At 39.7% G+C, this 25,030-nt stretch overlaps 1 protein-coding gene across 1 annotated transcript in view; it reads left to right on the top strand.

Annotated features, from left to right (window-relative positions):
• MAGI3 (membrane associated guanylate kinase, WW and PDZ domain containing 3) overlaps positions 1-25,030 on the top strand; it is a 234,503-nt gene that overhangs the window by 150,130 nt on the left and 59,343 nt on the right. The window contains exons 3-6 of the mRNA XM_029946187.1: positions 1,658-1,777; positions 7,957-8,166; positions 13,485-13,659; positions 16,881-16,960. Of these exons, the coding sequence (XP_029802047.1) occupies positions 1,658-1,777; positions 7,957-8,166; positions 13,485-13,659; positions 16,881-16,960 (585 nt within the window). The remainder of the gene's footprint in view (positions 1-1,657; positions 1,778-7,956; positions 8,167-13,484; positions 13,660-16,880; positions 16,961-25,030) is intronic.

The raw sequence follows: 25,030 nt of genomic DNA, 5'->3' as shown, positions 1-25,030 counted from the left end.
CAAAGACCTTAGGGAGGTAACCGAGTGCAAGGAACATTAAGAGAACCACCTCTTATGGTTAAAGCCTGGAATGTGAAAGGGGTGAGGCAATAAAGAACCTGGAAAGGTAGGCTTAGGATTTTAATGCTGAAGATCATGGGAAACCTCTGATGGATTTGGAGGCTTTTTGCCCAGATGATTGTTTTAGAGAAGTCACTGACTGCGGTCTGGGTAAGGAGAGTAGCCAGGGAGAGCACGGTTTGAATGTAGGAGACCAACAATATAGACTATAGATAGTGATATGAATTGGGTCAGTGTGAGAATGAATTAAAGTATGTAAATCTAGAGATATTCAGGAGACAGAATCAACCACATTTGTTGACTAGATGTAGAATAGACCGAGGAACCCAAGACGGCGGACTCGCTAGTTTCTGAATTGGAGCACCATTAGTGAATAGAGAGAAGCGGAGAAAGAGGTTTGGGAAAGCATTCTTGTGCAGGATTGGCTACAACATCCCAACTCTGTTTCCAGGCTAAATACTTAGGTCTCTTTTATATTCTCTACTATTTGAAATAATTTTTCTAGTATCTAAAATGGATACTAAATTTTCAATGTAATTCATATTCAGTAAAGTTCAGTCACATGTTGCAATTCTACCATAACTTGAGTTTATACTTTTGATCTGATTTTACTTTAGCACGAATTCTTTAATAGATAGGAATTTAGTATTGTATTGCCATAGTGTAGTTCATTAAACAGTGTATTTCTGAAATTTTTGAAACTACCTGAGAATAATGGCCAAGATACAATATATGAATATCTGCCTAAGCCTTTTATTCATTAATCTAAAATAAGTTCATAATTAATATTTTTCCAAGTTTTAAAACTAGACTTTATTAAAAGAACCTTTAAAAATTGTTTCTTTTTATTGTCCTTCATGACTTTAGGAAGCAGAAGGTTAGCTTACAGTTATTCCAGGAAAGAACAAATGTAGCTTGATAAAATGAAGTCTGTATATACTTGAAACTAATACTGTATGTCAGCTTTACTTCAATTAAAAAAAATATATCATTTCCTCCCAAATATGAAGTGTATCATTGGTAGATTTATCTTTCCTTCAGATGTTAGGCAGTGATAATTGAAGTAAAAGAATTGTTGGGGACACCTGTGTGGCTCAGTCGGTTAAGCATCCAACTCTTGGTTTAGGCTCAGGTCATGATCTCACAGTTCGTTAGACTGAGCCCTGCTTTGGGCTCTGTGCTAAGAACTCGGAGCCTGCTTGGGATTCACTCTCTCCCTCTCTCTCTCTGCCCTTCCCCTGCTCATGTGCGCACTCTCTCTCTCTTTCTCTCAAACTAAATAAACTTAAAAAAAAAAAAACAAAAAACTGTTGTGTCTTAGAAAGTTAAGCTTCCTTCGACCCTAAAACTTTGTGGTTCGAATTTCATAGCTATCTATAGATTTTATTAAAAAGTGTATTTAGTCATTCTACATTATTGTCTTACTCTCACCTAAAAATGTCTAAAATTTTCTGATCCTCATTCTAGGAGGTACCATGTATCCAGTAAGTGTGTTTCTGCCATGTGTTCTCTATAGACTGTATTTTCTATTATTCTCAACATTTTGTAAGTTTAAAAGCATTTTACAACCTATTTTTTTTCTTGTTTTTTTCCTTAGGCACTACAAGGGCCCCCAGGGATGGGGAAGTACCAGGGGTGGATTATAATTTCATTTCTGTTGAACAGTTCAAAGCACTGGAAGAGAGTGGAGCATTATTAGAAAGTGGAACATATGATGGTATGTCCCCAAATACTGACCACAGCAACCTAGGAAACTATCTGTATTATTAGAAAACTGACCAGAATTATTGATCATTAAAACGCCATTTTGTAAAAAGTTTTTTCTGTCGGTCTTTGGGAAGTATTGCTTTTGGTTAGGTTCTGTCATTTACTAACTAAAATGGGATTAAATAATAAGCACAGGCATTCCATCATTTTATGAAGCTGATCATGAAGAATATACTGAAATCAAACTGGCCAGTTTGCATATTTCATAGAAATTCATATTCATCATATGAACTCACCATGTGTTTGTTGATTGCTCTCTGTGGTTAGGAATCCAAATACTGTGCACGGAAAAAAGTCTACAGCTTGGCTCTCTTGGAAGAAGAGAGAATATAGTTTGGGGGGGGAAACAACAAAAATAGAATAATTGATTTTCTTTCCTTATCTCTTCTCTACCCACTTGATTCTAGGAAGTAGACTCTTAAGATCAGTTTCAATTTTTAAATGAGGCCGCTTTCCATCCTTTGTTCCTCCCTCACCTCCGCTCTTCACTGGTGAGCCCGTCCCCTCCTGTGGCTTCCTGCACGCCTCATCATTGCTCCATCACCCCAGCTTGGTCACCTTTTTCACAAGCTTGGTGAAGGCACCATCATGTCTTTCTTCCTCAGAAGACTCTTTAGTGTCTAGAAATGGTGTTCAGTAAACACTGACCTTGAATTCATTGTATCCAAATGCTCGTATCCAAAAGAGTAGCTCATAATTTCGCTAGCTGCACCTCGGGCTCAAAATAGTGGAGTTGTCATTTGCTTCCTCCTCCTCCCCATGTCCCCATGTGTCTGATACCAAATCCAGCCATTTCTTCCTCTGTAGCAGCTTTCCCGGTGCCTTTCTTTTCTCACGCTTCCTCAGTGGCCTTGACTGGCTCACGTCTGGGCTACTGTGGGGTGATGCCATTTGTTTATCTTCTTTTCTCCGTGCAGCTGCATGCCCATTGCTGTCCTGCTGGTCTTTTTCTAGCACACCTCTGCTTGCTTCTCTCTCCTCTTCAAAGTCTTCAGTGATTTGCTTTTGCCATGGGTTCTGGCTTGCTCCCACAACTCATTCATTCATTCATTCAGCAGGCCATTTTTTTCTTTTAATTTTAAGTTTATTAATTTTGAGAAAGAGAGCATACTAGCAGAGGAGGCAGAAAAAGACAGAGAATCCCAAGCAGGCTCCACACCGTCTGCACAGAGCCCTGTGCAGGGCTGGATCCCATGAACCGCAAGATGGTGACTTGAGCTGAAATCAAGAGTCAAATGCTTAACTGACTGAGCCACCCAGGCGCCACTCAGCAACCCATTTATTAAGTACCCTCTATATGCCAAGCAGTGTAAGAGGGAATAGTGATACTGTGGTGAACAGTACTGAAGTGATTCTGCCTTAATAAACCCCAAATCTAAGTAGGAAGGCTGTAAAACAAACAAAATCAATCAAACATCAAAAGACGATGTTATGAAGGAAACAAAAACAAGAGATTTAAAGAAAATAGTAGGCATATCTTATTCCGGTGGCCTGTGAAGGCTTCCGAGAGGAAGTGGCCACTGCCATCTTGTATTTTTATGCAAATAGCCTATTCTCATTCACCTCCCTCTTAGTGGCAAACAGACTGATATGTTTAATATATATGCCTTTGTTTGTATGCCTTCTTGCAAAATGTGTATTGTGCCTTATGTGCATGCATTTATTATTTGCATGCATCTACTATTATTCTGGAGCTCATTCAATTTTTTACTATTTTCCATTATTTCTGTGTTTTCTAGATTCACCCACGTTGCTATACTGTATTTATATGTAATTCATTGCTTTTTTAACCACCCAACAGTACTGCGTGTTGTGAACCCACGGCATTTTACTTAAGGCCTCTCCTCGTGATTGATTTCCAGCTTGCTTCCAACCCCCCAACCCCCCAGTCACAGACAAAGCTGTGACATCCCTTTCTCCTAGACCTGTGTGAGGATGTCTGTGGATGTGTACCCCGGGGCAGAATTGTGGGGCTGTAAGGGCTGCCTGTACCCACTCTGGTCATGTGATTGAGGCAGCTCCGCCCCCGCGCTCCCCGGTCAGTTCCTGCAGCAACTGCGGTAAAGGCTCCACATGCTCACCCTCCAGCGTTAGAATTTTGCCAGTCTGGTGGTTGTAGGAGTGCTGACTCCTTTAAATGCGACTTTCTCTGGTCGTCAGAGAGTTTGAGCATCTCTTCATAGGCCTGTTAGTAATTAATTGTCTTTTTGTTCATCTGTTTTTTTTTTTTAAGTGAGATCTCAGTTTGTAGACCTTTCTTAGATATTCAGATATTTATTTAGAAATTAATTCCTTTTTGGATATAGATGTTTTCTCCCATTCTGTCACCTGATAAGCTTGTCTTATGTTTCTCCATTGAATAGAAATCCTTAATTTTTTTAATGTTTCTTTATTTATTTTTGACAGAGAGAGAGAGTGGGAGAGAGGCAGAAGGAGAGAGAGAATCCCAAGCAGGCTCTGTGCTGATAGTACAGAGACCGATGCAAGACTCAAACCCACAAAGTGTGAGATTGTGAGGTGAACCAAAATCAAGAGTCACATGCTTAACCAGCTGAGCCACCCAGTGCTCCAGAAATCCTTAATTTTTGTGTATGAGATTTATCACTGTTTTTCTTAGGATTGTGCTTTTGAAGTTGTGTTTAAGAAGTCCATCTCGGGGCACCTGGGTGACTCCCGTCGGTTGAGCTTCCAACTCTTGATCTTGGCTCACGTCATGATCACGAGATCCAGCTCAGGACAGAGCCTGCTTGGGACTCTCCTCTCTCCCTGCCTCTGCCCCTCTCCATGCTCTCTCACTCGCGCACTCTCTCAAATAAAACGGGGGGAACGAAAAAGGTTCTTCTCCAGCCTTACATCACAAAAGCATTCTCTTTTATTTTCCTCTGTTAAGTATAAGAACATGGGATCTGACAGTGTGGCATATCACATATTATTAATTGCTGTGTGCTAAATTCAAAGGAAATGCAAATTGAAATGCTCCATTTCACACCCATCAGATTAACAAAAATCTTGAAGTCTGATCATTGTGGGAAGTGGAAACTCCCATACACTGCTGGCAAGAGTATAAAATGACACGATCCCTTTTTGGGGAACACCTCGGCAATAGCTGGTAAATTTGAAGATGCACTTGACTCTGAGCCAGCAGTTCCCTCTTAGGTGCCTATCCTAGAGAAACCCTGATCTCCGTGCGTGTGTAGTCACATCCCAGCCTGGTCATGACAGCGTTAGTTTGAAACACCGAGAGAGTGGAAACAACTCTGTTTTGGTAGGAGAATTAATAAGAATCATTTTAATTTGTTCATGAAAATGGACTATTATACAACAGTGAAATGGACTCGAATCTACATATGTGAACCGGAAGAAGTCTCAGAAATCTAATTGCATAAAAAGAAGGATGCAAAAGGACCCATACAGTATACCACTTATTTTTAAAAGATATTAAATGTTACATAAACCTTTATGAAGCTTTTATGAAAACATTGGTGTTTATGTGTTATGTGCGCACGTACATACGTCCTAGTTGGACACAACGTGCCGGGGAATTGGCACATACCACCTTCAGGGTAGCTCAAGGGACGGAGGATGGAGACAGGAAGCTAGGGCTTTAGTCGAATATGTGACTGTATATGTAAGTCCTTAAAAGGGACACGAGAGACCTGAATCTGGTCTAACTAACTAAACTAGCTAACTAAATTAGGCTGCTTCTAACACAGTTGTCTGTGTTTTTGTATGCATTTTAAATATTTAATAGTTGATAATTTTATTTGAAAAATTTTAGAAACCTTCAGAAATGAAAAAAGGGGAGGGAAAAAACCCTCCAAAACAGTTTGAAAAAGCTGAAAACCTTTTTCCGATAATAACCATAATCAGGATTCACAAACCGTGTCATTTTTACACCTGAAATTTTGCTATTTACCAACAACTCAAGAAAAATAGATCTAATTTCCTTACAAGCAACGCTAGTTTTCTTTTTTAATCTAAAGTCCAATAATCATGTTAAATAAGGAAACTGCCAGAATTTATTATGAAGTCCTAAAATCTTCATGAACATGGGTAGTAATCTCAGTGTCCCAATTTGTCTCATTTCACCCTGGAAGACAGTTGAACTTCTTGAGCGGGGTAGTAATTACAAAGTCTACAGAGTAATATGTGTGTCTGGTGTTTCTGCTAACCACCATCCTCAGTGAAGGGGGACATTGGATGTCCACAGTCCTGGGTAGCATGATTGTGGGACACGTAGGAAATGTTGAGATTCTGGGGCACCCTCCTGCTCCTCAACCAGAGCTCTCTTTGGAACGTTTCTGTGCCCTCCGCCCCAGAGAAGTGTGAGCCGGCCTCTTCCTGAGTCCTTGCTTTATTGCTCATGCCCCAGAAAGCTCACAGAGCCCTCCTCGGAGCCCTTTAATATGAACCTTTGCATCCATCGGCACGACAGGAGTAACTCCCATTTCAAACATGGACTTGGAAGCAAGGTGGGTAAGTTGAGTGGTAGAGACAAGAGGTAGTTGAAACTTGTTTCCGTTTGATTTCACCATTTTGGCTTGAATATTTTAATCACAGTTACCACCCAAAGTCAGATTCCCAAAGAATTTCTCCTGATGCTTTCTCCTCAAGGCACACGGAACTGAGGGTGAACTTATTTGTAGATTTGCCTCAATATTATGGTGAACAACCTATGCTCTCTTCATCTGGAACAAATAATTCATTATATGCCCCATTAATTTACTTTATGTGATGAGCATCATAATTGCCTGTTTAAAGGATGCCTGAGTGGGTCAGTCTGTTAAGTGTCTGATTTCGGCTCAGATCATGATCTCACAGTACATAGGTTTGAGCCCCGCGTCGGGCTCTGTGCTGACAGCTCAGAGCCTGGAGCCGCTTTTGATTCTGTGTCTCCCTCTCTCTCTGCCACTCTTCCTCTTGCATTCTGTCTCTCTCTCAAAAACAAATAAACATTAAAAAATTTTTTTTAAACTACCTGCTTAAGGGCCCAGGAATTTTATTAGAAGATGTGATTTTGATGAGTATTTTATTCCCTAACCATATTTATTTTCCTATAGCATTAGCATAGCAGCTGATTAAAGGTCAAAGCTCGCAGGAGCCACAAACTGTTCACGTAGCTAGACCTTTTGAGTGGTTTTCCATTGTATTTGGCCACCTACTGGGACTTGCATACAAATTAAAAAAGATACTCAATTGTTTTTGTTCTACTCTGGAACATTTATTTTTACTGCAAAAATTCCTGATCCTCAAGACTTAGAATATTAAAGTATTTCTTTCCTGAGAGTAAGCCAATATTTAATTATGCTAATAGTGTCTCTATTTGTTCAATAAATTGTCAAATAATATAATTAGAATGCTCAGAGAACCTAAAAATTACTTTTACAGAAACAGCCTACATTTCAACACACACTGGTTAGTTCTTAGCTTTTTCCTTTACCCACATATTTCCTCATTTTACCAAAATAGTTCATTATGTTGCACATCAGAATAAAATTATTTGAGTTAGTTTTCTCTTCCTTTACTCCCACTTCTTATGCCAATTAGTCTTACACAAGAGCATTGATGCATTTAAATTCACAAATCAGGCCCTAATTTAGAACCCATGCAAAGCAAGCCCTGTAGGAATAAATAAACTATGTACATGAAGTCAACTTCCTATCCTTAGTACAAACAGCATTAAAAAGTTAGGGAATGTTAGGGGCACCTGGGTGGCTCAGTTGGTTAAGCGCCCGATGTCAGCTCAGGTCATGATCTTGTGGTTCATGAGTTCAGGTCCACGTTGGGCTCTGTGCTGACAATATTCCCTCTCTCTCTCTCTCTCTGCCCCTCCCCTGCTTGTGCTCTGTGTGTGTCTCAAAAATAAACATACATTAAAAACATTTTTTTAAGTTAAATAATGTTAGAAAATACATGGTGAAAGGCACTTGAAAAATTAGTTTTTTTCTGTCCTCTGTTCTTTCTTCCTCCTCCACTCCTAAGAAGTATTTTGGCTTCCTTTTGACCAGTGGTGATCATTTAGAAGCCTCAGTATAAGACAGCAGGGCAGAGACATCCGCTGGGCCATATTGTTCTGACTCTCAATTCAACATCGGTTCTTTCAGCTGCTGTTTACTTTGTCCATTTCAGGAAACTTCTATGGAACTCCCAAGCCTCCAGCAGAACCCAGCCCTTTCCAGCCAGATCCAGTGGATCAGGTCCTCTTTGATAATGAGTTCGACACAGAATCCCAAAGAAAGCGAACTACATCTGTCAGCAAGATGGAGAGAATGGACAGCTCTCTTCCTGAAGAGGAAGAAGATGAGGACAAGGAAGCTGTTAACGGCAGTGGGAATGCGGGTTTGTAAATAGAAGAGTCACTTCTAACTGATCTTCCGTATTGACTTTAACATGACACTGAAATTGGAAGTAGTAAAATCTATCACAGAGCATGTGTAGAGCAGGTGATGACGTTCTAATTTTTTTCTAAACGGTTGTGTATGGAACACAGTGTATCTCTGGCAACCGTCTTATAAGCTGAAGTGAGTTGCACCAAGTGGCAATTCTGATAAGTCAATAATAAGCTGTCCTTACTAATAATGTAATACGCCATTGCCCTGCTACTCGAAATATCTGAGGCTCCAAGGTACGGGAATCCTGTTGGTCTGAGTCCTACTTTACAGGATATGAACCAAATGTAGTTTTAAGATCTAGCCTTCAACTAAAAATGCAGAGTGTTCGAAATATGCCAGTAAAAATTACCCAAAAGACTTTTGTTAGCAATACGTTGAGTTTAAATTCTTAATCACCCAAAGAAAACTTCCAAACTTGACTCTCTTATTTTTCACTAAATGCAAAACCAACAGAAACTTAGTGGTGGAGATTCCTCCTTTGAGCGCCCCTAAGGAATGTGGTTGCTTAGGAAATTCTCACCCTTCTAATCAAGAGTAGAGGTGGGAAGCCACAGAATTACAGCAGAACTAAATTTTAGTGCTATTTATTACAACATTTTTATTCAAAACACTAGACTATGAGCTTCATAAGGGCTGGAAGTTTTGCGTGGTTTGTCCATTGCTGTATCCTTTGCATCATAAATCGTGCCCGGCACAAAGTAGGAACTACAGAGCATTTTATCGATGACTGAGTTTGATCACATCCCCAAATTTGCAGAACCCATTTCCATATTATTTTCCCAACGCATCTGATGTTTTCCTTCATCATCTACTGAAATTTGCCATATGTATTGTATGGACTGTCTTAATATATTCATCTGTGTCCTCCTCCAGAGTGAGAGTCCTGTTCTATTGTCCTGACGTCTCACTCAGCTGTGCCACATCCTATGTTTGATGTTAATTAACCTCCATGTATTTGGGTGTAGAGACTGAAAACAGGTCTAAAAAGGTTTAGGTGAATTCAACTCTAGTCCAGGGGCTAAGGGAACTCATCATACTGGAAAGATTTTAATGTTGACATCAGCTTTGCTCTTCCACGAAATTAAGTCTGTTACCACTTCTGAATGTTTAAGACTTGGATCAGAGACCATGAACCTGTCCCAACGTGGGAACTTCTGTGTTCTTAATTTGAGGGGCAAACGTGTTCTGTTCTTACTCCCTAAGGCAGAGTCTTTTGGTGACCATGCAGTTCCTCTAGAGGGAAGCCTGTCTGAACCCTCCATAGTTCTGTTTATGCTTGTCATGTGAGTCAGCTGTTAAACCAGGTGTTACTAACTTCTTGATGATAATATTTAAAGGGAGTATATTCAGGGCGCCTGGGTGGCTCAGTCAGTGAAGTGTCCGTCTTTGGCTCGGGTCATGATCTCGTGGTCCATGGGTTTGAGCCCCGTGTCGGGCTCTGTGCCGACAGCTGGGAGCCTGGAGCCTGCTTGGGATTCTGTGTCTGTCTCTCTCTCTCTCTGCCCCTCTCTCACTCGTGCTCTGTCTCTCTCAAAAATAAGTAAGTGAAAAAAAATTATTTTAATAATAAAGGGAGTGTATCCAAAAGTGGGAGGCAGTTTGTATACTACCTCTTGCGTGTGGATTGCATAGGACACCTACACTGGATGATACATTTCTTTGTAAGAGAAAATTTTCAGAATATTTTAATGAAAAAACAATAAAAGACATGACAAAAAAACCCTTGGTCTTTTCTGAATTAGTACTAACCCTAGTTGTTAACTTACTGAAAGTTGTGGAAATAATGTGCTTTGTGTGTTGCTACTGGGTATTAGAATTTCTGCCTTGAAAAATCAAAAATTTGGTGGGACGGAAAGGGAAGAGGAGGGGTAAAGATTTATTTGTGTATACCAATATGCACATTATTTCTAAAATTTTATTTTAAAGTTTATTTATGTATTTTGAGAGCACATAAATGGGGAAGGGACATAGAGAGAGGGAGAGAGAGAACCCCGAGCAGTCTCTGCATGTCATTGCAGACCCCCACGTGGGGCTCGCTCTCATGAACTGCGTGAGATCCTGACCCGATCTGAAATCAAGAGTCAGATGCTCAACCAGCTGAGCCACCCAGACACTCCCCGGTGTTGCATATTATTTTATATATTGCTGAAGAATTAATGCAAGAATGCATATCCATATAGGATGACATATGTTATGTAATAATGCTAACTTTTTTCCTAAAAGGTGGTTGCTATATAAACAGTATTTCGAAGTCATTAGCTAGTAAGCAAACTCCTTTACACAGTCACTTTGAACCAAGTTCAGAAAAGTATTAGAAATTATATGGTTGCTTTTGATTTTCTCCAAAATACTTATATTCCAGGAATGTAACTTCCTTTCAGATTGATTTCCACATTGAGTGACTTTTAATTTCTGTCACTTTTTTGCCTGGAGAATGAATCATGTGTTTTATTCAAACTATGCATTCAACAAATATTTATTGAGCACCTGCTAGGCTAAGTGCTCGGCGTTTCCCTAACAGCTAGAAATAAAGCAGTGAACAAAACACACAAAACCGTCTTTATGAACTTTGCCTTCTAGTGGGAAGAGACAGAATTATCCAACATCGATGAATAGCATATATTAGAGAGTGCTAAAGAGAAAAGGCAGAAGGGGGAAAAAGATAAAAGATAGTGGTGACCAAAGTTTGTGGTTTTAAATAGAGCAGCAGAAAAGACCTCGCTTCTGAGAAGAGGACTTTGAAAGAAGTGCAGGTGTAAGCTCCAAATATCTGGGAGGAAAACATTCCAGCCAGAGGGAATTCTTAATACAAATTCCAAGGTGGGAATGTACCTGGAATATTTTAATTATATTTAGTTATTTAATTATTAATTAGTAATAATTAATTATAATTGGCAAGGAAGCCAATATAGTTAGATATGGTGTAGACAGTGCATTATATGTGTTGGAGCAGTGATGGAAGGGGATAAAACAGTAAGCAGTGAAGTCAATCAGGTAATGATTGGGGGATGTGGAAACATGTATTACATAGGATCTTAAAGGTTGTTGGAAGAATTTGGCTTTTTTAAAATAAGAATTTGGCTTTTTATTTCGAGATGAGAAACCATTTAGGGTTTTGAGTAGAAGCATAACTTTATAACACAGATTTTAATGGGCTCATTCTGGCTTCACATTGAAAATAGGCAGTAGGATGGGGCATCTGAGTGGCTCAGTTGGTTAATCATCTGACTTTTGATTTTGGCTCAGGTCATGATCTCACAGCTGTGAGATTGAGCCCTGCGTCAGACTCCACACTGAGCAGGGAACCTGCTTGGGATTCACTTTCTCCCACTCCCTCTGCCCCTCCCCCTGACCTCACACTCATTCTCTCCCTCTCCCCCTCCACCCCCCCCCCCAAGAAATTAAATTAAGAAAATAGGCAGTAGGAGGTCATGGGCATAAACAGCAATACTAGTTAAGAGGTTGTAATTTAAGTGAGAAATACTGGTTTGGACCTGATTAAACTGTGACAGGTAGGAAGCGGCCTGAGCCAGTGACATTTGCTGACGGACGGGGTATGAGGTCTGAGAGAACGAAGGTCACTTCATGGGTTTTGCCTTGAGTATCTGCAAGGATGGAGTTGCGTTTATCGAGATGAGGGAGATTTAAAGAGGAGTCAGTTTGGGTTGGCAGACGGTGGTAGGAGCTCAGATTGGAGTATTGAGCTTGAGATGCCCACTAGACCTCCGCATGGCGATGTCAGGTTTGAAGTTGGGTTTAAAAGTCTGTGTCTGGTCTGAAGATGCGTATTTGGACATCATCAGCATACAGCTTGTAGAGTAACAAACGACACTGAAGGAGACCAACAAGAGAGTAAGTATAGAAAGAGAAGAGAAAAGGCCCAAGGACTGAACCCTGAGAAGGCCCTCTAACACATGGAGCTCAGAGAGTGAGAAGGGCCAGTGAGCTAGAAGGCACACCAGGAGGGTCGAATGTCCTGGAAGCCAGGGAAAGAGAATGATGAACTATATCAGATGCCGCTGATAGCTCACATAAAATGATCACCGAGAATTGATCATTGGATTTAGCTATGACAAGGTCATCCAATGAGATGAGGGGGATAAAGGAGAAGTAATGGTAGATTTAAGGAGAAGGAGGGGATGAAATGGTTATCTAGGAGAGTGGCAGAGTGAATGGACTAAAATTTCCTGTGGTTATCCGACATCATGAAGAGCCCTCTTGAGGTTAGTGATCATAAATCAAAAGTGAACTAGTCAGCATTGCCTGTATTCAGCTACATGTGCTGCTGAGAAGCAGGGGGGAGATTTGAGCAGAGAGACGGCTCCTCGGGGCACGTGTGATGAAGTCAGGTTGAGGCAAAGGAATGCTTGATCATGGAACTTCCGTTACACAGGTTGGGCAATGGAGACCCGACGAGGGACAGTGAAAGGTAGTAGGTAGTAGTATTAATGGATCATAGAACTTGTTTGGATAGAGGACAGTTGGAGTAGAAGGACTATATGTAATAATATCTAAAGCCTCTTCTAGAGTCTCTGATTCCAAGGCATTCCTACAGTTTGGAGTTGTTATCTTATAAGTCTAAAAATGAATTTTAAGTGCATGAAATGTGAATTCCTTAGACAATAACCAAATTTTAGTATTCTTACCTATGTTATGGACTCTGGGACTCTAAAAGGACTTTAATATCACCAACAGAATTATATTTAATAACAGGAAATCTGTTGACTAATTTAAAAAAACCTCGTATAATTTTAATGGGGATGAAACATAGGTTGGTTATAGCAGTTAAAAGCATGGACCACTTAGATTTGAATCCTGACTTTGCTATCATTAGCTGCGTGACCTTGACTAAGCCTCACTGTGCCTTAGTGTCCTCATCTATAAAACAGAAATAGGAGGAATAAATAATCACAGGGCTGCTGTGAAGATTATGAGTTAAAATAGCGCCTAGTGTTACAAAAGGAGAGTAAGAGCCACTGGGACTACTATTGCTGGGAATGCATCGAAGATACATATTCACTATGGACTGCATCGATCCCAGTGTTGATTTTGCTTCTTTCCCAGACCACATCAGAGATACTATCCTGGGTTAATGTCACTTCGCATTAGTAGTGTGTTTGTCATTTCAAATATTATAGCCGGATGTGGACATATTACACAAGGAAATATGTGATAAATGTTTGGCATTTTGTTCAAAGTGCAGAGAACTGTCTGAAGAGAGTGTAACGTTACCTACTTTGTACGCTGTTCTGTTTTGGATGGCAGAAAACAGAGAGAGACATTCTGAGTCCTCTGATTGGATGAAGACTGTCCCGAGTTATAACCAAACAAGTAGCTCCATGGACTTCAGAAATTATATGATGAGAGATGAGAACCTGGAACCACTACCCAAAAACTGGGAAATGGCCTACACTGACACGGGGATGATCTACTTCATTGAGTAAGCAAATGTCTGTATCTCTTCTAGCACGCCCATCACCGCAAGGCTCATCCTGACATTTGTAAATTCTCATTTCACAAGGCTTCCAAAAGATTGGGGCACGCCTGGCGGCTCAGTCGGTTGAGCATCTGACTTTAGCTCAGATCATGATCTCAAGATTTCATGAGTTCGAGCCCCGTGTCAGGCTCTGTGCTGACAGCTAGGAGCCTGAAGCCTGCTTTGGATTTTCTGTCTCCCTCTCTCTCTGCCCCTCCCCAACTCCTGCTCTGTCTCTCAAAAATAAGTAAACATTAAACTAATATATTTTTTTCATACCAGTAACAGTTGATCCTAAATCTGATGATTTCCCTGGATGATATTTCTTTTTTATTTGACTTGGATAAAGGAATAGTGTATTTGACTTCTGGTTTTGTAAAAACAAGTTTATCACGAATAATGAAAAATAAGCAATGAAGACTTGTATTTTGCCTTGGTATTTTTGTAAATTTTTGGTAGATTGGCTAATGAGCATTTCAAGAATTACCATCATCTGGAGAGAGGACATATTTATTATCTGAGCTTAATATTTTCAGTTCTCAATGTATTCATGCAGTGTAGTTGAATAATATAGGAGGGAAATATCACTGATCCTCAGACTAATTGGTACAATATAAATTCATAAAACCTAATTTATGAGAAAGCACTAATATAAATATATTTATAGAGATATAGAACCACATGTATTTGATCAACCTAAAATTTAATTTGGTTTAGACCAGAGAATGATATAATAAATTATTTTTATATTATCAGTATGAATAAATGACTTTTTGGAAGCTTCATTATGAAGCATTTTTATGTTCTAATGCAGCTGTCATTTTCATCTTTAAAATAATTTGCCCAGAGGTAGAATGAATGCAGTGAAGTTACAGAATATACAGTTGAATAACATTTAAAATATTGAGGGCTGGACACTGCAGTTAAGGAACATATACTTAAAAAGGAATTAGGTGTGGGAGACTTAAATCTGTTTCTTTATTTAGTCCCAAATGCCACATTTTTCCCATAGAGTGAGCATCTTACTCTACCAGGTGGGATTCTAGTATATAAAATGTGTGTCTTGTATTTTTACCATATATGGTACATTATTGATTGTATTAAGCACTAACATAAATATTAGTAACAAGGATTATGCAAAACAGACAAAATCAGGTATATTCTTCTCTGTGGATAACTTAAGGGGTTTTTCAAGGGTAATTTAAACTTTGACTTTCATGCTGAGTTGAGAACTAAATCCCCAAGTAAGTTGTAGAGTCATTAGGAGAGGCCAGAGTACCTTTAGAAGCAGAGTATGAGACATTGAATCTGACAGTACTTTATCCCGCAGATGGGGATAAGTTAGTAAATTATAGAGCGGGGAGAGAATTTATAGAAGAAATGCCTTTATAGTTGAATATTATTTAAATACTTTAAAGACCTAAATATAAGACCTGAAATCATAAAACTTCTAGAAGACAACACGGGGCAAGGTTTCATGGAATTGGATTTGGCAAGGACCTCTTGGATATGACACAAAAACTGCAGACAACGAAAGCAGAAATAGACAAATGGGACTTCATGAAACTGTAAAAACTAGGCAGCAAAGGGAAGCAATCAATGAGTGAAAAAGCAACCTGCAGAATACAAGAAAATATTTGCAAACCACATAGCTGATAAAGGGTTCATAACTGCAAGGTAGCTGAATATTATTTGCTGCTAGATAAAGCGCTTTTGTTTGCTATAGCTAATGTATTTGATCTGCATTATTGCTGCTATTAAATCCTGCAACTGTAAGAAAAGAATATTAATATAGGTCTGTAGCCTTTAAAAATCATGTTTTGGGGATAGCCCCTATCGGCATTTCTTCACCCTAGGAAATACTGGGTAAAAGCCTACGAGATTGCCTACATTTGCTAACTTTGGTTTAGCGAGACACGTGCATGATTTTTTTTTTCCCTGACAATCTACATGCTGCTAAGCCTCTTTGGGGTCCTGATCCTTTCCATGTTGCTAAAATCTCTTTAACTGGCTTGAGTGTGGGGAAATTATCTCTTTGACAGAAGGGGTAACACTGTCTTTCTACAAACAATCCCAGTTTCTCCGATTCAGATCATCAGCACCCTCAGGTGTTTCTACCACAACCTACCCGCTAGTGTTATACCTGGCAATATGTAAGAAGGGGGTCGCACGACCCTGGTAACTCAAATGAGAAAAGGCATGGAGGATGGGACTAATTCCCTGAAACTGTTGTTCATTTCCTAAGAGTAATTAACATACAGATTAGGGAGTTTATCTCCTTATAAAGATATCAAGGAATGATATTCTCCTACTACTTTGATAATAACTTCAATTTACATTTTGTTATCTTCCCGTATAATTTCCTCTCCGGTTTTTTCTTTCTTTAATATCCTCCTACTTCAGATGTTTAAACTGTAACACTGTCTACTCAGCAGCGCCTTGGTTTGGGTTTCGAATTAGCATCAGCCACACCGTGGCATTGCTCTTGGAAAGCATCCGTGGTCGACTTTATAAAAAGGGGTGTGGGTGAGGGGGAGATGGAGGGTCTTTTGGTTCCTGCTTTCTTTTTCCTATCCAGTGTATGACCCATACCGATGAAAACTTTTTTTTGTAGAGCTTAACTAACTGTACCCATCATTTTTACTTGCATGTCACAGAAAGATGCTTGGAAACTTCTTATTTTGTTAAACTCTTACTTTAAAGAGCCCATCTGAGGGCAGGGAATCTGTCTGTTCATCACTATATTCCCAGCCCTCAGCACAATGCCCACACATCCCAGGCACTCAAGAAATACAGTGTTTTTTGAAGGGAGGGAGGGAGGAATTCAGCCAGCACCGAACGAGGTTTTCAGTGCAGCTTTTCCAACTGGAGAAGGCACAGTGTGGGGCTGCGTGCCCACCCTTTGACCGCTTGAATAAGCATCTCTTAGCCTGTGCTTGGAATTTCACCCCGTCCTTTTAGTCTTCTTTCTCAAATTAGTGCCTCTGGCGTTGCCTTCCCTTTATGGCCGTTTCGAAGTTGCAGACCAAGAAAGTAGGATTATGGAATCCAAGGTGTACAAACAAAGCCTGGTGGAGACAAAGGTGCAAATATCATATACCTTGTAGTCACTGTTGATCTTTGCTTTTGAAATGCTTTTCTGCCTCTTTATTTTACTGTTTCTAACTGAAATCTTTTTTCTGCAGCCACAATACCAAGACAACCACCTGGTTGGATCCTCGTCTTTGTAAGAAAGCCAAAGCCCCTGAAGACTGTGAAGATGGAGGTAGAGATTCAGAAATCTTTTATACTGTATTTATTCTCTTAATCCCCCCTTGTTCTTTTTGCTCAGTGACTTTTCCAAAACCCTAAAAAACCGTTAACGTGCAGAAGCACATAAACAATAGGTGGATATTATACTCAACTGGCCCTGAGAATTATGTCATTGTATTTAATTTTATGAGAGATATTATTTCTCTCTTTTTGAGGATTCTACAGTGAAATCATTTTAAAAGTCTTAATAAAAATACATTGCCCTTTGCTTTACATTTGCTTTAAAGACAAATTTTTAAATTTCTAAATAAATATTTTAATAAATTAAATACATTCTCAACCATGGGGTAGCTTCATCATGGCTATTGAACCTTCAAAAATATATTTAATTTAGTATCACTCACATACAGATATGCTAGTATCAATGGCTAATTTTTCATTTTTTTCTTTTTAATTTAAAAACAAGTTTTGGGTTTTTTGTTTTTAGAGAGACAGAGCGTGAGCAGGGGAGGGACAGAGAGAGAGGGAGACACAGAATCAGAAGCAGGCTCCAGGTCCTTGAGCTGTCAGCACAGAGCCTGATGTGGGGCTCGAACTCACGAACTGTGAGATCATGACCTGAGTGAAGTCACATGCTTAACCTCCTGAGCCACCTAAGCTAATCTTTACCTTAGCTAATCTTTCATTTCGACCATCAGGAGAAACTCAGTAAAGTCTCTAACATACCCCAACCTGCCACCCCTGCCCACACACAATTTTTACTGCTTAGTAGAAAAATTTCTCTAAGAATTCTTAGATACTCATGCTTGCTGTCTTGTGTGTATTATACAGTGTTTAATAGTATAGTCTTATACATAAATATAGAATTTACCCCAACCACAATTGTTTGCTATGCCTTCTTGAATATAGAGTGAGGATGAATAAAATTTGCATTCATTGAATGAGAAATTACTTACCTTGGTTAAAAAAATGAGTGGCTAAGAATGAGGTTCAGATTGTCTTCTTATAGATTGAACTCCAATCTATTAAAAAGATTATAAACAAGTTATGCATTTTTTCCAGCATAATTGCAATATTAGAAGTTTTTCTAGGAACACCCAGTTGGAAAATGGGATCATTTAAAAATTGTTTGCAGTGATATAAAGATTACCTTGAAGGACATCTACTGAAAGACGCACGAGATAAACTGAAAACTACAAAACATCCCTGAAAGAACTAAATGAAGACTTGAAATAATGAAGGAAGTACACTGTGCTCCTGGATTGAATGACACACAGTATTGTTAATGATACTTGTTTTCCCTGAATTGATATCCAGATTCAGTACAATCCCAATCAAAGACCTCTAAGTCTATCTTGAAGAAATTGAAAGCCACTTCTAAAATATTTATAGAAATACAAGACTCCAGTTAGCCCAATAGTCTTAAAAAGGACAGAGGTAAAGGACGTGCTACCAGATTTGAAGAGCTACTCTAAAGCTCACTAACCAAGGCAGTATGGCATTGACATGGGATAGACAAGCAGATCATTGGAACAGAAAAGAGCATCCAGAAATAGATGCACAATATGTCATCACTTAAATATGTAGCCCAGGTGCCAGTCAGTTCAGTAGAAAAGAAGAATCTTTAGCAAATGGTGCTGGGAAAACTGGATATTCATAAGGAAAAATGAACTTTAACTATACGTCATTACATACACAAAAATTAATTTCAGATGAACCAAAGACCTAATCATGAAAGCTAGAACCATAAAGCTTTTAGAGGAAAATTTAGGAGAATACCTTCATAACTTTGGGATTAGCAAAGATTTATTATACAGACCACAAAAAATATGAGCCATAAAAGTAAAACTTGAGGGGCACGTGGGTGGCTCAGTTGATTAAATGTCCAGCTCTTGGTCTCAGTTCAGGTTTATGGTCTTAGCATCATGAATTCAGGCCCCACATCGGGCTTCATGCTGGGTATGGTGCCTACTTAAAAAAAGAAAAAAAAGAAAAACTTGATAAATAGGACTTAATAAAAATTTAAAATTTTTATTCATCAAAAGACACCATTAAGAAAATGAATAGTCAGAGCCTCAGGCTTTGCAATATGTATCTGACAAAAGAATTATATCCTGAATCTATAAAGAACAGTTATAGCTCATTAATAAGACAAAAAACCAAATTTTAAAATGAGCAAAATAATTTTTTATTATTTTTTAAATATTTATTTACTTTTGATAGAGAGCACATGGGGGAGGAGCAGATAGAGAAAGACACAGGATCGAAAGCAGGCTTCAGGCTCTGAGCTGTCAGACAGAGCCCGACACCAGGCTCGAACCCACGAACCACGAAATCATGACCTCAGCTGAAGCCCAGACGCTTAACCAACTGAGCCACCTGGGCACCCTTAAAATGAGCAAAGTATTTAAATAGACCTTTCATTAAAGAAAATATACAAATGTCCAGTAACCACGAGAAAATGTACTTAACATCATTAGTCATTAGGCAGATGCAAATTAAAACCACAGTGAGATAGTGCTTTATATCCACTAGAATGACTATGATCAGAAAAGACAGATAATAACAAATGTTGGTGAGGTCGGGAAGAAATGATGACCCTTATGAGGTGCTGGGCAGATGTAACATGGTACAACTGCTTTGGAAAGCAGTTTGGCCGTTTGTTAAAATGTTAAATATAAGTTTACCATATCTCCTAATGATTCCACTTCTAGGTACCTACCCAAAAGGAATGAAAACATGTCCACAAAGATGTGCCTATAAATATTAAGAGTAGAATTTTTCATAAAAGGCCAAAAGAGGGAACCATTCACATGGCCATCAGCCAACAAATGGATAAATAAAATATGGTGTCATCCTATAATGGAATACTATTCAGCAATAAAAAGGAATGCAATTGTATACATGCTACAACATGAGCAAACCTCAAAATGTTATTCTAGGTGACAGAAACCAGACCCAAAAGACCAGCTACCGCATGATCCCATTTATATACAATGTCTGGAGTAGGTGAATCTGTAGAGACAGAAAGTAGATTGACCGGTGGTTGCCCAGCAACAAGGATGGGAGTAGAGATTAAATAGCAGGAGGGATTTTTGTTCCCTTTTTTTTTTAATGTTTATTTTGAGGGAGAGAATGAGTCGGGGAGGGGTAGAGGGAGAGAGAAAGAATCCCAAGCAGGCTCCACACTGTCAGTGCAGAGCCTGACAGCACTCAGTCTTACAAACCGTGAGAGCATGACCTGAACTGGAATCGAGAGTCAGCCGCTTAACCGACTGAGCCACCCAGGCGCCCCTAAATAATTTCACGTGACGTTCCTCCCTTGTCTAGAGGCTTTCATCAGTAAGTTCCATATGGTGAAATCAGCTACAGGCAAACTAGAATATATAATACCAGAGACTTATGCCTTTTAGAGTTTCTAAGTGTGGTGTTCGTCGTCTTGAGCATGTCTCTATTGCTGGTCTCCATTCCTTTTCCTGCCGCCTGATTGTTTCAGCTCAGTTCTATGCCTTTTCCTGTTTTCCCTTGTAGAATGTATTTATTTTTGTAGATTTAACGACTACTTTACTATAGCTGGTCCCCTTATTGTCTCTAGTATTGTTCTGTTTTGACTTCTGTCTCTGTATTTCATACTGAATTTGAGACTTTTAAAAAAAATGCCTAAGTAGCACTTCTAATGAACATTTTTAAAACTTAACTGAACATCTTTCTCTTAAATCCACTCATCCCTCTTTCTGTCACAGGCACCGTGCTCATAATCATCTGGGCCAGATATTTGGGGTCCTTTTTGCTTCTTCCTCACCTCTTGCTCTATTCCCTGTATTGTTTCCAATCCCTGTTCCTCTTTCTTTTTTCACTATTTTGCCAACATATTATATGAGGATCTTACAGTAATTTGCCCATCACTGAGATATGATAATGGGTATTTTGCTCTGTTGGCTTTTTCACACAGCTGTCTATCCGTATGCTTTTCTATCTTTTACTTCTCTATCTTCCTCCATCCTTCCAGTCACCATAAGCTTGGGTTACTCTTGACCTTTTTCTCCGGTTACTTCTCCTTCTCCAGTATATCGTTTATGCGCGTGCTCTCCAAGGTGGCGGTGCTCAGATGGTCTGTTGGTGTCCAGGAAGAACGTGGTAGAGCTGAGTTTTCATTACGCTCCTACGGGGGGAAAAATAAGTTTCTCTACTCTTTTATACACAGATTGGCAATGCATTCTCTCTCATTCTGTATGTAGGTTTTTACGTATAGAACCCATTTGAGGGGAAAAAATGGATATAACAGAAGTTGTCAAGGCACTAGGAAATTTTACAGCTTACTTGTGCCCAGTTAAGTGGATACATAAACTAGGTTATAGAGTTTTTAATCCATAAAAATTGAAATGTGGCTTAAGGATTGTGCATAGATACTGCCTGTTGCAGATAACACAACTATGCAAGCCCAAGCAACTTGTAAGTGAACAGCAGAGCTGGGACTTGATATACCTTATGTGAGCTTCTTTAAGCCACATTGAGGTAAAATCACAATGATTATTTAATCTTCATTCCTTTTTAAATTTCTGGGTTTCGTATGCTTTCTTATGTACATATTAGAGTAGTACATATATATTTATGAATAGACATATACATCTTAGAAGTACATTTGAGGGGCCCCTGGGGGGCTCGGTCAGTTGGGCGTCCAACTTCAGCTCCGGTCACGATCTTGCGGTTTGTGAGTTTGAGCCCCACGTCAAGCCTGCTTCGGATCCTGTGTTTCCCTCTCTCTCTCTCTCTCTGCCCTTCCCTTGCTCATACTCTCTCTCTAAAAAATAAATAAACATTAAAATTTTTTTTTTAAAAAGTACTTTTGAAATGTTTGGCTGATAAGGCTACATGATCAAAAACCTCTGGTTGCATGGGCTGTGAATCCTTCTGAAATATAACTGCCTCATACCTGTCTGTCACTCAGAAACCTATAACGGCTCTTTACACGCAGAATAAAATCTAAACTCTTTGGTGAGATATTGAAGATATTTTTATAATTGAATCATATTCTGTATTTCTTTTTTCAAAGTATTTCTTTTTCCAAATATTTTCATGTCATAATATGACATAGGTTTTGTCTTTGCCTTTGTCACATGTCGATCTCTTTGGCCAGGAACAAACCTTCTTCCCTGTTTTCACCTGGCTCATACCTACTTATCCTTCCAAACTCAGTTCTAAAGTATAATTTCTTCGTAGCCTCCCCTGTCATTCTCTGCAGGTCAGAACTAGGTGTTCTCTTCTCTGTGCCCCAACAGTACCATATGCATGTTTCCATTGTAGCACGTATAACTAGATGCATATACTCTATAAGAGCAGTGATTTTGTCTTGACCATCTATATATCACTTCAGTGGAGACTTACATGTTTGAAAGGAGGGGAGGAAGAAAGGAAGGAAGCGTTGGTGGGGGGAGGAAGGAAAGGAGTTACTCTGTCCCCCAGATTATTTTGGTCTCCTTGAAAATATTTTTTAATCTCTAGGGAGTTCTGGGTGGAGGTCGTAAATAGTAAGTCTGTCTGCATTCACCAGTTTGGAGTCAGTACACAAAGAAGACCCAGGAATCGGATGGGTTAAAATGCTGGCTGATGAGTGAAGATGGCTTTAGGTCTGCTTCTCCATGAACTTACTGATATTTTACCCCGCAGGAGGCAGCCTTCGGCACTCTGTCCCTGGCTTCTGTGCCGCTGGGGCTTCCTCCCCTCCTGCAGACGAGGCAAATCTGACCAGATTGCACCCTCTGCAGGCAGGCTGACGTGCAGAACAGCAAGAGAACTCACGAAGTCCTGAGCGAAGCACACTAAGTTCATTCTGTGAAGCTCACCAGTCAGATAAGACAGTCTTCCTTGGAGAAGAAAGTTAAGGGGCTCAGAGACCCTAGAAATGTTTCTCCTATTCTTACCCCTCCATGGAAATTTGAAAAATGGAATGAGTATGTCCCCCAGATGCTCTTTACATTAAGACTGACAGTCCTGGGTCAGCCCAGGACTAATAACTCCACTTACTCCTTTTGTCCCAGCATAATTAATGATAACAGTGTTCCCTTTTACTCTCAAAAGTGGACAGTGTATTATATGGTCATCCTAATTATATCTTTCTTTTTTTCTTTTTCTTATTTTTTTAATGTTTCTTTTTGAGAGAGAGAGAGAGAGAGATAGAGAGAGAAAGACAGCACGTGAGCTGGAGAGGGGCGGCGGGCAGGGGGGGGGGGCGGGGAAGACACAGAATCTGAAGCAGGCTCCAGGCTCTGAGCTGTCAGCACAGAGCCCGATGCGGGGCTCGAACTTATGAACCATGAGATCATGACCTGAGCTCAAGTCGGATGCTTAACCGACCGAGCCACCCAGGCGCCCCTAATTATATCTTTCTTAAGATAGAACAACTACAGTTGCATTTAGTATTCTAGGAATGTTTAAAACTTTTTTTTTAAGAGAGAGAGTGCACACATGAGCAGGGGAGTGGCAGACAGAAAGAGAGACAGAGAATATCTTAAGCAGGCTTTATGTTCAGCACAGAGCCTGATGCAGAGTTTGATCTCACAACCTCGAGATGAGTGGAATGCTTAACCAACTGAGCCACCCAGGCACCCCGCAGAACTTTTCGATGGAAGGGCTGCTTTCCATCCCCACAACTAGGGATGCCTTCCTAACATCGCCTGTACTCTCCTGCGGGAATCCTACGCACAGTTTGGAACCTTAAGCTTGTTTGATGCTCAGCCAACCATTGCCACTTCCACTGCGCACTTGGCCTCCTCCCTGAATGGGGGAAACAGCCCCACAACTATACTGTATCTGATATTGGCATTGGTATTCTCCATCATGCTTTGCCAAGTAGGTGTTCAGTGAGGGATAACAGTAATAATGATATTTTAAATGAAGTTTTTACAGTTTAAGATGTTTATTGTTTGCATGCTCCTAAACATTTAAGATCTTCTAGAAAAACCTTAGTTTCTAAAACTTGCCCTTTTCCCTCCCCATCTTCTAATATTCAGAACCCACCCATATATTTATGCTCTACGGTTTAATTGCTGTACCTACCTATTTTCATTCAAATAAAATAATTAGTTGTTTAGGTTAAAAAGTTATCTTAAAAATGCAACACCAGGAATCTGTTTTATACTCAACTTACCCCTTTCCTCTTAGGATGAAAAAGAGGTTAAATTTTTACCAAACGCTAAAAAAGTTGACGTTATTTCGGAGCTTAGAAAATAATGAAAAAGCATCATCAGCTCCACAATGAGAAAATAGTTTCAATTTGTGTACTTAAATAAGAAAAATCTTATTGGGGGAACAGGAGAGAAAGATAAATTCATGGGCCTTAGGGCCAACCAGCTGCTGGATATTCCAGAAGTGGCTTTTCTTTTTTTTTCTTTTTTTTAATAGTTTATTCTCAAATTGGTTTCCATACAACACCCAGTGCTCTTCCCCATAAGTGCCCTCCTCCATCACCACCACCTCTTTTCCCCCCTCCCCTTCCCCTTCAACCCTCAGTTCGTTTTCAGTATTCAATAATCTCTAAAGTTTTGCGTCCCTCTCTCTCCCCAACTCTCTTTCCCTCTTCCCCTCCCCATGGTCCTCCATTAGGTTTCTCCTGTTCTCCTGTTAGACCTATGAGTGCAAACATATGGTTTCTGTCCTTCTCTGCCTGACTTATTTCGCTTAGCATGACACCCTCGAGGTCCATCCACTTTCCTACAAATGGCCATATGTCATTTTTTCTCATTGCCATGTAGTACTACATTGTGTATATATACCACATCTTCTTAATCCACTCATCCAGTGATGGACATTTAGGCTTTTTCCATGTTTTGGCTATTGTTGACATTGCTGCTATGAACATTGGGGTACATGTGCTCCTGTGCATCAGCACTTCTGTATCCCTTGGGTAAATCCCTAGCAATGCTATTGCTGGGTCATAAGGGAGTTCTATGGATAGTTTTTTGAGGAACCTCCACACTGTTTTCCAGAGCGGCTGCACCAGTTTACATTCCCACCAACAGTGTAGGAGGGTGCCCATCTCTCCACACACTCGCCAGCATCCATAGTCTCTTGATTTGTTCATTTT

This window comes from Suricata suricatta, chromosome 8, assembly GCF_006229205.1.
Source record: "Suricata suricatta isolate VVHF042 chromosome 8, meerkat_22Aug2017_6uvM2_HiC, whole genome shotgun sequence".
NCBI lineage: Eukaryota > Metazoa > Chordata > Mammalia > Carnivora > Herpestidae > Suricata > Suricata suricatta.
The sequence above is the reverse complement of the archived record's forward strand: the minus strand, read 5'-3'. Positions and strand labels throughout refer to the sequence as shown.